This window comes from Myotis nattereri (genome assembly GCF_964212035.1).
Source record: "Myotis nattereri genome assembly, chromosome: 21".
NCBI classification, from domain to species: domain Eukaryota; kingdom Metazoa; phylum Chordata; class Mammalia; order Chiroptera; family Vespertilionidae; genus Myotis; species Myotis nattereri.
The window spans coordinates 10,191,304-10,206,033 of NC_138097.1; the positions used below are offsets into that span (position 1 = coordinate 10,191,304).

General features: G+C 41.3%; 2 protein-coding genes across 2 annotated transcripts in view; both read left to right on the top strand.

Annotated features, from left to right (window-relative positions):
• CRTC3 (CREB regulated transcription coactivator 3) overlaps positions 1-14,730 on the top strand; it is a gene marked incomplete at its 5' end in the record, with an annotated part of 1,283,408 nt that overhangs the window by 191,805 nt on the left and 1,076,873 nt on the right. The window lies entirely within an intron of this gene.
• BLM (BLM RecQ like helicase) overlaps positions 1-14,730 on the top strand; it is a 74,124-nt gene that overhangs the window by 50,664 nt on the left and 8,730 nt on the right. Inside the window, exons 15-19 of the mRNA XM_081114736.1 lie at positions 2,180-2,375; positions 2,777-2,967; positions 7,088-7,235; positions 13,239-13,438; positions 14,160-14,352. Of these exons, the coding sequence (XP_080970862.1) occupies positions 2,180-2,375; positions 2,777-2,967; positions 7,088-7,235; positions 13,239-13,438; positions 14,160-14,352 (928 nt within the window). The remainder of the gene's footprint in view (positions 1-2,179; positions 2,376-2,776; positions 2,968-7,087; positions 7,236-13,238; positions 13,439-14,159; positions 14,353-14,730) is intronic.

Below are 14,730 nucleotides of genomic sequence, written 5' to 3' on the forward strand. Positions count from 1 at the left end.
AATGAATGGGCACCTTATGGTACTACATTCATGCCATTAAAAAATGGTTTATGAAGAATTTTTTAATTATATGAAAATGTTTATGATGGAGAAAGATAGTGAAATGTAGAATTCAAAAGTGTGTAATCTCAACCATAACAAAGATTGAATAAAAAAATAGACAAGAAAAAAACCCGATTTTTTTAAACTTCTCTAAATCTTTATATATAGCCCTGACCAATTTGGTTTGGTTCAGTGTTTAGAGCATCAGCGCTCAGACCAAAGGGTCTTGGGTTCGATTCCTAGTCAAGGGAATCGAACCTTGGTTGCAGTTTTCCCAGCCCTGGTAGGGAGGCACACTCTCTCACATCAGTGTTTTTTGTTCTCTGTCTCCCTCTCTCTCTTTCCCCCTCCTCTTCCCCCTCCCTTCCACACTCTAGAAATCAATGGAAAAAATGTCCTCAGGTGAGAATTTAAAAATATATACATAGTATTAATATTCTACAATATACATGCATAAACATATATATATATATTTAATAAATATAAAACACTTTGATAAAAATATGGTTTTTAAAAATTGGTTAAAAATATTTTTAAAATCTAATTGTTCTCTGCTCTCAGACAAGCTAATCCTTACAGTCAGGGTGTAGCCTACTGGACAGCCTTGGTCTTGTTAGATTTGTGAATTAGAATAAAACTTGGTTGTTTTTCTACACCAAGAAATGATGATAGCCTGAAGTTTTAAAAGCAATACAGAAATAAAGAAGGAAGTAACAACTAAACAAAGCCAGTTTTCCAGGTAAAGGCTCTCGGAAGGAGTTGGCTGTCATCTGCGGCCTTGAGTCATGTATACGCCCCACGTCGGGTTCTTGGAACCTTGTGGACCACACCCTGTGGCTTGTGGGCTGGGACATCTTTCTCCGAAGCCTATCTGCTCTCCACCACTACACTTCCTCTTTCCAAGGGGCTTTGCCTTCGATCAAAGTGCCATAAATTTAGATGGACCGAGAACCTAGACTGCAGGCTGCTGCCATTCCCAACATTGACGAATGTCCCCATTTGCCATGCACGTGCTCCATAGGTTTCAGTTCCCTTCTCTGGGAATCACAGTCACTGAGATCGTGGATTAGCCTCAATCTGGCTGCCAGATAGTTCATTTGCTTTTTTTTTTATTTTTTTTTATATATTTTATTGATTTTCCACAGAGAAGAAGAGAGAGGGATAGAGAGTCAGAAACATCGATCAGCTGCCTCCCGCACGCCCCCCACTGGGGATGTGCCCGCAACCAAGGTACATGCCCTTGACCGGAACCGAACCCGGGACCCTTGAGTCCGCAGGCCGATGCTCTATCCACTGAGCCAAACGGGTTCGGCTAGTTCATTTGCTTTTGAAATACCGTTTTTGCTGTAGCAATTAATCTTTTAAAAATAGCTTTATTTATATAATGCAATTTTGCCTGGAGATACAATATTTTTGTCTGGGTTAAATAGGCCCTACATTTGCAAAGGAAATGGATATTCTTGAAGGTGATTTTTTGCTACACTGATTTATCAAGCTCCCGTAATTTGCATAGGCCAAGATCTAGGGTGCCCAGTCTTTTCCTGGTATGAACAACTCAGACTTTTACTCAACATGAGTTTTGATAAAATCTTCACATTTTGACTGCAATTCACTGATGAATAAAAGAAGCTGCTGTAGGATCAGCTGCTGTCACTGGGAGAAGAGATGGCACACACGAACCGTTGAATCATCAGAGAAGCTGGCAGCAGTGACCTTGGACGCTTGAGCCCTGGGAACACCTGAGCTCCTGAGCAGCACGGTCTGATCACTGGCCTGGATACCCCAGCCATGTGCGCAGCACTCACACCACCTCATCAGAAACGTAAGAGAACAAACAGCGACAGCACGTTGAGAGGTGGCTGCTATCGATTCTGGCTCCCTCAGGTGACAGTGCCAGGTCACACAAGAAAATGCCTGCCCCACTGAGCGTCTCTACCTTCTTGGGTCTCAATAAAACTGCAAATTGCCAATCTGGAAATCTCCTATTAGTTGTGCTAAATAATGGGACCAAGTTAAGATACTAGATTGTTGTATAGAGTTCATCTTAAAATAGAAGAGAAAGCTTTCAGGAGCATCTGTTATTAAAATGACTGTTTTAATGCATCATGAGGCTAATAGGCTTTTGCTCTTACATCAGGTTATCTGTGCGACAATTGCATTTGGAATGGGGATTGACAAACCTGACGTGCGATTTGTGATCCACGCGTCTCTCCCTAAATCCGTGGAGGGTTACTACCAAGAATCTGGCCGAGCTGGAAGAGACGGGGAGATATCTCACTGCCTGCTTTTCTATACCTATTATGATGTGACCAGATTGAAGAGACTTATACTGAGTAAGTCCCCCTTCAGCCTCGTGGTAGTGGTGCCCTACTTCTGCTGTTGTGGTGCTTTTGGTCTAGTTACAGAAAAACAGAAATGCTTATAGAAATATGGGAGTTTTAGTATCATGCGCATATCATGCAAATCTTCATCATCGAGAATAATGAAGATTTGCAAAATATTTTCAGATACTCCTGACTATCTACATTTATTCCTATAAAACTAATATCTTAAGGGATGGCCATGAATATTTCGTTAATTATAATATAGAATGTCATGTTGGTATATAATGCTATTAATAGTTATTTCATTTAATATTTAAAGTCACATGAATGTATTATAAATATTTCTGTGATATCCTTTGTTTTTTTTTACTCTAATAAGTCTTTTTTGCTATGTTCTTCGTTTCTTTTAGTGGAAAAAGATGGAAACCATCATACAAGAGAAACTCACTTTAATAATTTGTATAGTATGGTACATTACTGTGAAAATATAACAGAATGCAGGCGAATACAGCTTTTGGCTTACTTTGGTGAAATTGGATTTAATCCTGATTTTTGTAAGAAACACCCAGAAGTTTCTTGTGATAATTGCTGTCAGTCAAAGGTAAAATGGAAAAAAAATTTTCTCCTCTTGATATAGAAAAGTTAGATGAAAGATGGATTTAATAATTAGTTTTCCCATCTTCTTGAGATAATCTTTCTCAATCAATAAAACTGTCTGTGCTACCAAAAAAAAAAGTTAGATGAAAATAGTGGCCCCTAAGGAATTAAACAAGGGAAAGATTGCTTCCTTCCCATAGTAATTTGGAATGGAAACATTTTAATATTCTATGGAATATCTTTAGAATTAGAAGCCCTTAAAAATATACTGGGCCAGTCTAAAACACAGGGGTTATTATATACATGCACTAATAATTATAAGATACTTTAGAAATATCATTATACTAAAAATCCAAAGTGAGCAGGTAGAATATTTTCAATTCAACTCTAATCCATATTTAAAGATCTCATTCTCAAAAGAGTTGTAGTAACTGCAGTCCTGTGTGTTTGAATTCAGATCAATTAGATTACTCTATAAATCGGTTTTTAAAAAACTATGAAGAATAATGGCAATAACTTCTAGATGAGTTAGCTATCATTTGTCCTAAAAATAACCTTGGGAGATTATCAAATTCAAGTACTTGATTGTACTATGATGGTAATGCTATGTTTTAATGTCTGCAGTTTACAGAGCATTTTCTCACGTGATATGTTACTGTAAATGTCTGTGTAAGGTGCTGGGGATTCACAAAAGAGCGTGGGGGGGCCCATTCATAGACTGGAGGGGAGACAGACCTATATGTGATCAGTGCAGTTACAAGTAGACATGCAGCAGTAGCCAGAGCAGAGGTGACTGAGTCTCTCTTGGGGTGCAATCTGGATTCATGGCCATCTCCACCCACCGCACCCAACTCTGTAGACATTGCTAATCAGGGCACTCATTCAACAAATATTTGTTGAGTGCCTGCTCTGTGACAGGCACTGTTGTAGGAGTTTGGGATACATCACAGAACAAAATGTAAAGGTCCCTGCCCTTGAGGATCTTACATTCTAGCAGGAGGAGGCTGAGTACAAACACTACACATAACAAGCACATGTCAAGGGGAAGGGCTGTGGTGAGAAGCACAGCATTATAAGGAGTCAGGACTAATGGGTGGGATGCAGGATGCAGCAGTAGATAAGGTGGCCCAGAGAAGTCTCATTGTAAAGGTGACGTCTGAGCAAAACCCTGAAGAAGACGAGTTAGCTGAGCAGCTCTCTGGATGTGGGCATTCCTGGCTGAAGCAAGAACAGCAGCCCTCAGATGGGGGCAGGCTTGTGCGTTTGAGGGATAAAAAAGGAGCCCACTTGGTGAGCTGGGCTATGAGTTAGGAAAGAGGTCGTGGCAGGCCAGAGCAGTGGCTGGAGGGCTGCGTCACTCATAATGGAGTGATCCTCAGCGAAGGTGTTTGGGTAAGGCTGTCTGGCAGGAAGGATCAGGAATTCCGTTTGGGGCGTATTGAGTTAGATATGTCCATTAGATCCAGAAATTCTGAGAAGAGGCTGGTGATCCATATAAATTTGGGGGTGTTTAACTTATTGATGTTATTTAAAGGCACAAGAGCAGATGAAATCTTCAGAGGTATAAGTTTAGACAGAAGAGAAGAAAAATAAAGATTGAGCCCTGGGACATTAAGAGATTGAGAAGAAGAACTAGGAAAGAAGACCGAGAAAGAACAAGTGAGATAAGCAGAAAACCAAAGAAACTAAGGATTTCAGGGAGGAGGGAGTGCTTAAGTAGTCAGATGCTGCTGCTAAGCCAAGTACAGTTAGCACTGAGAAGTCACCTTGGCCCTGCAGAAACCATGGTGACTGTGACTTGACCAGTTTCAGTAGGGTGGCGCAAAATTGGAGGCAGTGAATATATAGGACTCTTTCCAGTTTTGTTTGAAAGATGAACAGAGAAAATAAACAGTAGCTGGCAGGGGAAGTGTAGTCAAGAAAAGACAGGAGAAATAAACATTTGTGTGCGGATAGGAATTTGCCTCCAGAGGATGACAATTTGGTACATAAGGATGGGGGAGAATTGCTGAAGCAATGTCCTTGAGTAAGCAGAGGGGATGGGATCTAGTCCTATATAATAAAACCCAAATATGCAAATCGAAGAAACAGTAGAAAGACCAGTTGATATGACTTGCACTGACCACCAGAGGGCAGACACTCAATGCAGGAGTTGCCCCCTGGTGGTCAGTGCTCTCCCACAGGGGATGCACCGCTCAGCCAGAACCTGGGTTCACAGCTGGTGAGCACAGCAGCGGTGGAGGAGTCTCTCCAATCTCTGCAGCAGTGCTAAGGACCCCTTGGGGGATGTCCAGGGAGTGGGCCTAAGCCAGCAGGCAGACATCCTCTGAGGGGTCTCAGACTGCGAGAGGGCATAGGCCGGGCTGAGCTGCCTTCCCCCCCCCCTCCCCCCCCCCCCCCAGTGCACTAATGTCATGCACCGGGCCTCTAGTATACAGTATAAGTAGAGAGATTGGCTTTAAACAGAAATTTGGGTAGTTCATCTATAATAACAGGCAAAAGTATGAGAAAATGTGCAGCAGGTGCTGACGGTAGCTGTAGTGAAGGAAGTTTGTGAAATCTTTCCTGGTTACTTCAGTTTTCTCAAGTAGGAAGCGAGGTCGTCAGCTGACAGGATAAGAGAAGGGATTGAACAGAAAGGAGAAAGTAAAATAGCCATCTAAGACAGGGGTCAGTAAACCTTATCTAAAAAGGCCAGAGAGTAAATATTTTAAGCCTTTGGGCCTTAGAATCACAGCCTCTGTCACAACTACTACTCAACTCTGCTATTTTTAGCCCAAACCAGACATAAACAGTAAGTGCATTGGTTTTCCATGGCTGTGTTCCAGTAAAATTTGATTTAGAAAAGCAGTCGTATAGCTCATGGACTGTCGTCTGCTGACCACTGTTCTAAGAGAATGGAGGAGTGATGGACTAAGGATGTACAGAGATTACCTGGTAGCGTTAAGAGTCCACTTGAGGTTTGTGGCCATGTATTGAACGTTCAAACAGTCGACATGGTGGCAAGTGTGTTTCTCCAGCCAAGTTCAGCTGCAGAAGTGCAGACATGGATGGGAGCACTGCATCTACTGTGTCCTGTCAGGCAATGTGATGACGTGGCCTAAGGGCAAAGGACTTGAGGGTGTATGAAGGGTGTTATGATGATAGTGATGGTCTGTGGGATTCATGTTGAGTTAGGCGAACATCTGAGGATGAGGATTGGTGGATGCCAGATGATGTGAGCTGGAAAGATAGGAGGTGGTGGTCAGAGAACCAAGGGGTTGTCTTCATTCGTTTGGGAGAAGTAATAGGTGTGACCTAGGGAGTGAGTTGCTGACGTCTGCGGAGGACAGGCTCACTGGAGCAGAGGAAATCAATGCTGAAGGCCAAGGTGCGGGAGGATCGCATCGCCTCTGTCCTAGTCAGGAATGATGTTGGAGAGAGTGACAGGGCACTCTTTCCTGATGATTCTAGATAGAGCCTCCAAATGACTCCAAGTGTTCATGTAAGACGAGAAACCTGATCGCCTTCAGGTTGTTGAAATGTGGGCGATGAACAAGGATTAGAAGAGGGGGAGTGGCATGTACAGACACAGAAGCAGGACACAGCTTTGGGGACACGCAAGCGGTTATATTGCTAGTTTGGAGAACTAGCGGAGAGAGCATATGGTAATGGGGGCTTTAGAAAAAGGCAGAGTTTGGAGTCAGCCAAGGGGAATATGAGAAAGCGAACTGACGGGAGATAATAAAAAAGATAGACTGCAGCACCAGAGACCCAAAAGAGATGGGAAACTCATAAATTTGCATGTTTTTCATCTCAGAAGTCACCAGCCAGTACATAACAGACCACTGTTCTAGGGGTTCTGAAGGGTATTTTGTTTTCTAAGAATATTCTTACCTGTAGAGTACTGTCAGGTCATTGAAAGACAAGATGTATGTCTGTGAAGCAGTAATAAAGTAGATATAGTAGAGTGCTAATTGTTCTAGACGCAAGGTTAATATAAGAACTTAGAAGAGAATGAACATGTGAAACTTACTTAGATTTTGGTGTGGAAACGGTTGATTTATGACACTACTAGTTAGTAAACCTTAGCAATCTGGGTCTCATCTGAATTATCATAGAAGGTAATCTCTTTTTCTTCATAGGATTATAAAACACGAGATGTGACTGACGATGTGAAAAATATTGTAAGATTTGTGCAAGAACATAGTTCATCACAAGGAATGGGAAATAGGAACCATGTGGGTCCCTGTGGGAGGTTCACCATGAATATGCTGGTTGACATTTTCTTAGGTAAGTGATCTGTTTTATTAGTTTGCGTTATATCAGTTGAAGTTGAACATCTAAAGAATTCCCTTGTCTGTTTTCTTATAGACGTGAAGGGCTTCAGGATAAAACCTTTTTCGACTCACAAAAGAAAATCGGTTTTTATGAATTATGCCAACTTTTTTTTTCCAGAAAGAAATACTTTAATGTTATGTGTTTTTATTTTTTTTATTTTTTTAAATATATTTTATTGATTTTTTATAGAGAAGAAGGGAGAGGGATAGAGAGTTAGAAACATTGATGAGAGAGATCGATCAGCTGCCTCCTGCACACCCCCCACTGGGGTTGTGCCCGCAACCAGGGTACATGCCCTTGATCGGAATCGAACCCGGGACCCTTGAGTCCGCAGGCCGACGCTCTATCCACTGAGCCAAACCGGTTCGGCTATGTGTTTTTAAAATTGAGTTTTAGAGAGAGAGGAAGGGAGAAAGAGAGAAACATCAGTGTGAGAGAGAAACATAGATCACTGCCTCCTGCATGCAACCCGACTGGGGATCGAGCCCACAACCTGGAACCAGACAGGCTTTTCGGTGCAGGGACAGTGCTCAACCAACGGAGCCACACCGGCCAGGACTATGCTAATTATTTTTATGGAATTTATAAGTCACTAAGGCAGTGATGGCGAACCTTTTGAGCTCGGCGTGTCAGCATTTTGAAAAGCCCTAATTTAACTCTGGTGCCGTGTCACATACAGAAATTTTTTGATCTTTGCAACCATAGTAAAACAAAGGCTTATATTTTTTACATTTATTTTATATATTTAAATGCCATTTAACCAAGAAAAATCAACCAAAAAAATGAGTTCACGTGTCACCTCTGACACGCGTGTCATAGGTTCGCCATCACTGCACTAAGGCGAGGAGTTCTCACATACAAAAAAATAAAATAAAGTTTATACAGTTTAGTCTGAGTGGAATAGAACTTGCTTAGAGAATTACACGTTGACTAACTTTCAATTCAAGATGGCAGCCTGAGCATAAGTATCTTTCTTCTTTTTTTTTTGCTTGACACTCTGTTAAAATAATAATAAGGAAATAAAATGAGAAATTTTATCTGCAATGGCATAGAGAACCAGAGAGAGACCATCATTAGATTGAGGAAATGGATGGAAGCATGTTGACAAATGGAATGAAGCGCAGTAAACCACGATGCTAAAATAATTGTAGGAGAGAGTTAGAGCAAGGGAGGGACTATCAACCAGGCAGAACCCCTTATCAGTAGGCCTCAGGCTTGGAAGTCTGGACCCAGGGAGTGGGAGTGAAATCAGGGAAGCCCAAAATAAGCAAAATAGGAGAGGGCCATTAAAAAGAGCCTGCCCACCAAAGAACTGCATCCAATACCAGCCTGGTTCTAAAACAAAAATAAATGAACGGCCTGAGGACTAGACAGGCAGCTGAGCCCTATTCGGTTTGGCTGTGTGGGTGGAGCTTGGGCCTGTGGACTGAAGGGTCCCAGGTTCGATTCTGGTCAAGGGCACATGCCTGGGTTGCAAGCTCGATCCCCAGTTGGGGGCAATGCAGGAGGCAGCCAATCAATGATTCTCATCATTGATGTTTCTATCTCTCTCTCTCTCCCTCCCTCTCTGAAATCAGTAAAAATATATTTTAAAGGAGTGGGGGGCAGCTGAGTTAGCATGGTCGGGGGGGGGGGGGCGGGGCACCCAACCCACCTAAAGTCCAGTCCTACCTGCTTATTCTAAAGCAAACCTGATGACTGGATATCCCCATTCAGGGAAGGAATTTGGGGGAACATAGACCTGGATATAAAATAACAGAGGAAGTCCACTAAATAGTTTAACCTGGTGCCTGAAGATTAAATATAAATGGACAATCAAGAGAAAGACCAAATAGAGTATTTGACCCTGGGGATAGAGATAGCTAAGTAAGTAGGCAATAGCTTTGGGGAGAAGGGAGAGGACACTTTTAATTAGTACCTTCACAAAGACTTCAATAATAATAGAATGTTTCGGGAAAGAAAAAAATGACAGAACTATAAAATTTTTTAAATAATTCACAGTAAATTTAGTAGAAAGGTTGGAAGACGAAGTCTAGAAAATCTAAGACCTGAGCAAAAAAAATATAGAAGATTTATTCTTAGGAAATATGAAATCTGACAAATAAAATTTTTGAAATAGAAAATAGAGGGAATTATTAAACCAATGATAAAGGAAATTTCCCAGAGCGGAAAAGGCAAAGGCCTTCAGATTAAAATGCCCACTGAATACCAAATCAAATGCTTTATGAGATGTAAGAATACCAAGAATAAAAATTTTTTAAAAAAGAAAAGAACTAAAAACAAAAGTAAAAAGAATGAAACAAAAGAATACCAAGAATAAGAAAAATATAAAAGAATACCAAGAGTAAAGAGATATTAGGGAGGAAAATTTTCTCTACACTTAGGTATAGTAGTGGGCTGGGGGGAGCCTGCAAATTTAACTTCAAAAGATTTAATCATGTATGTAAGGGAGTTCACAGAAAAATATAACTCTAAGTGTTGGTTAGGCTTTGGGGCTTAAATACCACCTTACGGGAAGGGGAGAGGGCCACGTAAGGAAAGCAGATGATTTTTTGGAAAGATAAGTCGGCCCTTAGGAGAATAGATGGGAGCGAGATATGGTGTTTTTGTTTTTTGTGGGGGTTTTTGTGACCGTGTCCGTTTAGATGTGGATCTTCGATGATAAGCATCAGTCATCCCTGGTTGTTCCCAGGAAGGGGTTTTATGACAGTTGATTGAATTCCTGGGGCGGGGTGGGGGGGTCTGTGCTTGAGATTTCTTCTGCTCAGTAATTTTTATGTCACTGGCTTATTCCGGACCTCTTTATTGATGGTCCTGAAAGTTTTGGAAAGTAAAATCAGAAACCAAAACCAAACTGGCATCAGATTAATATCAGCAACTCTGGAGACTAGAAGGCAGAGAAAGTGAGGCACATCATAAGATCCCATAAACACAGAAACTGACTGAGGGGTCCGGTGAGAAGAAATCCCAGAAACAAAGCTATGCAGCCCATCCAGTGAGCAGCTTGTGCCCATTCTAACAAGGTCAAGAAAAATCTGCCCCAATTGTATAAAGAATAAGAAATGAAATATTTTTTAAAATACATTTTTATTGATTTCAGAGGGAAAGAGAGATAGAAACATAAATGATGAGGATCATTTGATCGGCTGCCTCCTGCCCGCCCCTACTGGGGATGGAGCCTGCAACCCGGGCAATGCCCTGACCAGGAATTGAGCCTTAACCTTCTAGTTCATAGAACAATGCTCAACTACTGAACCACACTAGCTGAGCTTTTAAAAAATATATTTATTCATTTTAATCTTCACCTGGGGATATTTATTTGATTTTTTAAATACGTTTTTATTTCAGAGAGGAAAGGAGAGGGAGAGAGAGAATCATTGATTGGCTGCCTCCTGCACACCCCATACTAGGGATCGAGCCCACAACCTGGGCATGTGCCCTTGACTAGAATCGAACCTGGGACCCTTCAGTCTGCGTGCCAACGCTCTATCCATTGAGCCAAACCAGCTAGGACTCTTTTTTTTTTTTTTTTTTTTTTTGAGAGAGAGAGAGAGGGAGGCTAGGTGGGAGAGGGTGAGAGAGAAAGGGGGAAACATCAATGTGAAGGATACACAGCGATTGGTTGCCTCCTACATACATGTGCCCCAACTGGGGCCAGGGATCGAACCTGCAATCCTGGTACACGCCCTTGACTCTGCGACCTTTTGGTGTGCGGGGCCAACACTCTAACCATTTAGAAACACCGTCCAGGGTAGAAATGAAATATTTCATTGATGGCAGTGAAGAACACAAATGTTACTTCTCCACCAAAAAGGGAGAAAGGGGCTTAGAAACTCCAGGGGAAAGATTATACAGGAGAGCTAAGGTTGTGTGTAAAACAAAGGAAATTGTCACATGATTTTGAGTAATTGATAAAATCTACCAAAAAAATAACCCATTTGCCTGAGTGCAGTAAACATCCTCCTTAGCGTTGCACAAGAGTCACAGCATTCCAAGTGGGGAAGGGAACTTATTAACTGTTGATTCGCTACAACACTTGGCGTCATGGTTAGAGAACAGGACCGGATGTATATGTTCATCTTGATATAAAAGCAAAGTACATAAATAAATAAAAATAAAAGAAGGGAGTACACAGAAGGTTTGAGATGCTAATTTACATACAGGGGAGGAAGAGTGGTTAAAAGTTCTATCTAAACTTTAAAAATATTGAATAGATGAACCAGTATTATAGCAAAATTTGGGGCAGGGTAAAGTGAAGGGGGTGGAATAAATGAGATGAAGCCTTCCTTTCATAGTTGGGGGTTCATTAGGTAAATGTTGGGTGGTGACTGGCTAGAGCAGGGGTGGAGAGGCCCTTTTTCTGCCAAGGGCCATTTGGATATTTATAACATAATTCGAGGGCCATTCAAAATTATCAGCTTAAAAATTAGCCTGCTCACCCTAACCGGTTTGCCTCAGTGGGTAGAGCGTCAGCCTGCGGACTCAAGGGTCCCAGGTTCAATTCCAGTCAAGGGCATGTACCTTGGTTGCAGGCACATCCCCAGTAGGGAGTGTGCAGGAGGCAGCTGATCGATGTTTCTCTCTCATCGATGTTTCTCACTCTCTATTCCCTCTCCCTTCCTCTCTGTAAAAAAATCAATAACATTTTGTTTTTTTAAATTAGCCTGCTCTATTTGGTCAAACATTTAATTAACTCACCCCTAATGCCTTGGCAGGGCCAGACCAAATGATTCTGTGTGCCTTGTACGGAGCAGGCCAGATGTTCCCCACCCTGGGCTAGAGGAATGACAACAGGGTTAGGGTTCCTGTGGAGGTAACCACAAGAGCCGAAAACAAAAGCTGTTTAAAAAGTGAATCCCTCAGAAAGGGGAAGTGAGACAGGAGGGGAGGGTGGGGCCAAGGCATGTTGCTTTTAATTATAAACCCTTCTGTACTTTAGTCCCTTTCCCCCAGATATTCAATTAATTAAATATATAAACAATTAAGCAGTTCATTCATTTTAAAAAATCCGTAGCCTGGATTGGAGTAGGAGGAGGATTTGCTCAGTTTCTCCTCTGACTGGCTCATTCCTCAGGACAAAAGCAGCTTCAGTGCTAGTCTTCCCTTTCAGGATTCTTGCCTTCTAATTTGGACCTTTTTCAGGGGAACAAAGGATTGCAGATAAAACAATTTATTGTAAGAGTTATACACGAGCCCTAGCTGGTTTGGCTCAGTGGATAGAGAGTTGGCCTGTGGACTAAAAGGTCCCGGGTTCGATTCCAGTTAAGGGCGCATGCCCAGATTGGGAGCTCAGTCCCCAGTGGGGGGCATGCAGGAGACAGCCAATCAATGATTCTCTGTCATCATTGATGTTCCTATCTCTCTCTTCCTCTCCCTTCCTTTCTGAAATCAATTAAAATATTTTTTTAAAAAGTTGTACACGATCACTACATTGCAATATGTAGAAAACCGAAAAAGTACAAATAACTCCAGAAAAAAACTGCTAATATATTAATGTGTTTGCTCACAATCACATATTTATCATATTGTACATATAATTTAACATTTTTATATAAGAATAGTAAGCATTTTCTTATTTCTTTTTTTTTTTAATATATTTTATTGATTTTTTACAGAGAGGAAGGGAGAGGGATAGAGAGTTAGAAACATCGATGAGAGAGAAACATCGATCAGCTGCCTCCTGCACATCTCCTCCTGGGGATGTGCCCACAACCCAGGTACATGCCCTTGACCGGAATCGAACCTGGGACCTTTCAGTCCGCAGGCTGACGCTCTATCCACTGAGCCAAACCGGTTTCGGCTCTTATTTCTTATTTTAAAGTAATTTTTAATAATTTATATTTTGTCACGGTAATGATGTATTCCATTTATCCAGACCTGCCCACAAATGACCTCTATTAGAGGGTTATGATGTGCCTACATTTACTAATCTAACTTTTTTCCCCTTCTCACCAGGGAGTAAGAGTGCAAAAATTCAGTCGGGGATATTTGGAAAGGGGTCTACATATTCACGACACAATGCTGAGAGACTCTTTAAAAAGCTGATACTCGACAAGATCTTGGATGAAGACTTATTTATCAATGCCAATGACCAACCCATTGCCTATGTGATGCTCGGAAGTAAAGCGCAAGCGTTACTAAATGGGCATTTAAAGGTATGGCATTTTAAATGTTTGTTTCATTGTATTATTTCACAGGGAGTAGACAGAAACATATTACTCTCTTTTCCAAAGCTTATGGATACTGGATGTATTTGTACTATCTTATATGAACATATTATGTTCCTCTTAATTTGCAAAGAGACTTTAACATGGAACCCAAGTAATGCAATACTTATCAAAGTGAATTTAATGGGTTATCATCAGATCACTAAATCACCACTATTTACTAAACAAACATTTGTCAAGAAGTAGTTCTGCCAAAACCGGTTTGGCTCAGTGGATAGAGCATCGGCCTGCAGACTGAAAGGTCCCAGGTTCGATTCCGGTCAAGGGCATGTACCTGAGTTGCGGGCACATCCCCAGTAGGAGATGTGCAGGAGGCAGCTGATCGATGTTTCTCTCTCATCGATGTTTCTAACTCTCTATCTCTCTCCCTTCCTCTCTGTAAAAAATCAATAAAATATATATTAAAAAGAAAAAGAAGTAGTTCTGTGCTAGGCACTGGGGACACAAAGATGGAGAATACACAACCCCTGTTCCCAAAGGGCTTACTATCCACTTGGCATAAAAGAAGTTACTCCCGAAAATGCAGTGAAGCATTAAATAAAGCCCCTATTTTGATGCAAGTGTGCACACGCATACACTCCTATGATTTCTCTCTCTCTCTGTCTCTTTCTCTCTCTCTCTCTCTCTCTCTCCCCCCCCTAACTCAAAGGTAGACTTTATGGAGACGGAAAATTCCAGCCGTATCAAAAAACAAAAAGCCTTAGTGACGAAGGTTTCCCAGAGGGAAGAGGTTGTTAAGAAATGTCTTGGAGAACTTACGGAAGTGTGCAAATCTCTGGGGAAAGTTTTTGGTGTCCATTACTTCAATATCTTCAACACTGTCACTCTCAAGAAGCTTGCAGGTAGGTGTGTATGAGCCTTCTGTTTCGTGGCATCAATTAATAGGCCCAAGGTCAGTCTCGCTAAGGAACTTTTTTAAGTGCATAAATGTATCTCAGGCTTTTGTATTATTTTTATTTAATCTCTAAAAGCTCAGAGAAGCCGTTTAAACTTATTCTTGAGATACTTTCCTCCAATGCTGGATGTTAGAATATGGATAATTGCAGTCTCTAATACCAGATGTTACTTAATGATTATGTGTCCATTTGTGCCTGCCTTTATGAAATTTAGCTATGTTATTATAATGATGTATTTGCAATGAGGAGCTAAGTTCCTTATGAAAAGAGATGATGTGTTATGCTTCTTTGAATCCGGATCAAGCACTCTTCTGTGTCTTCAGT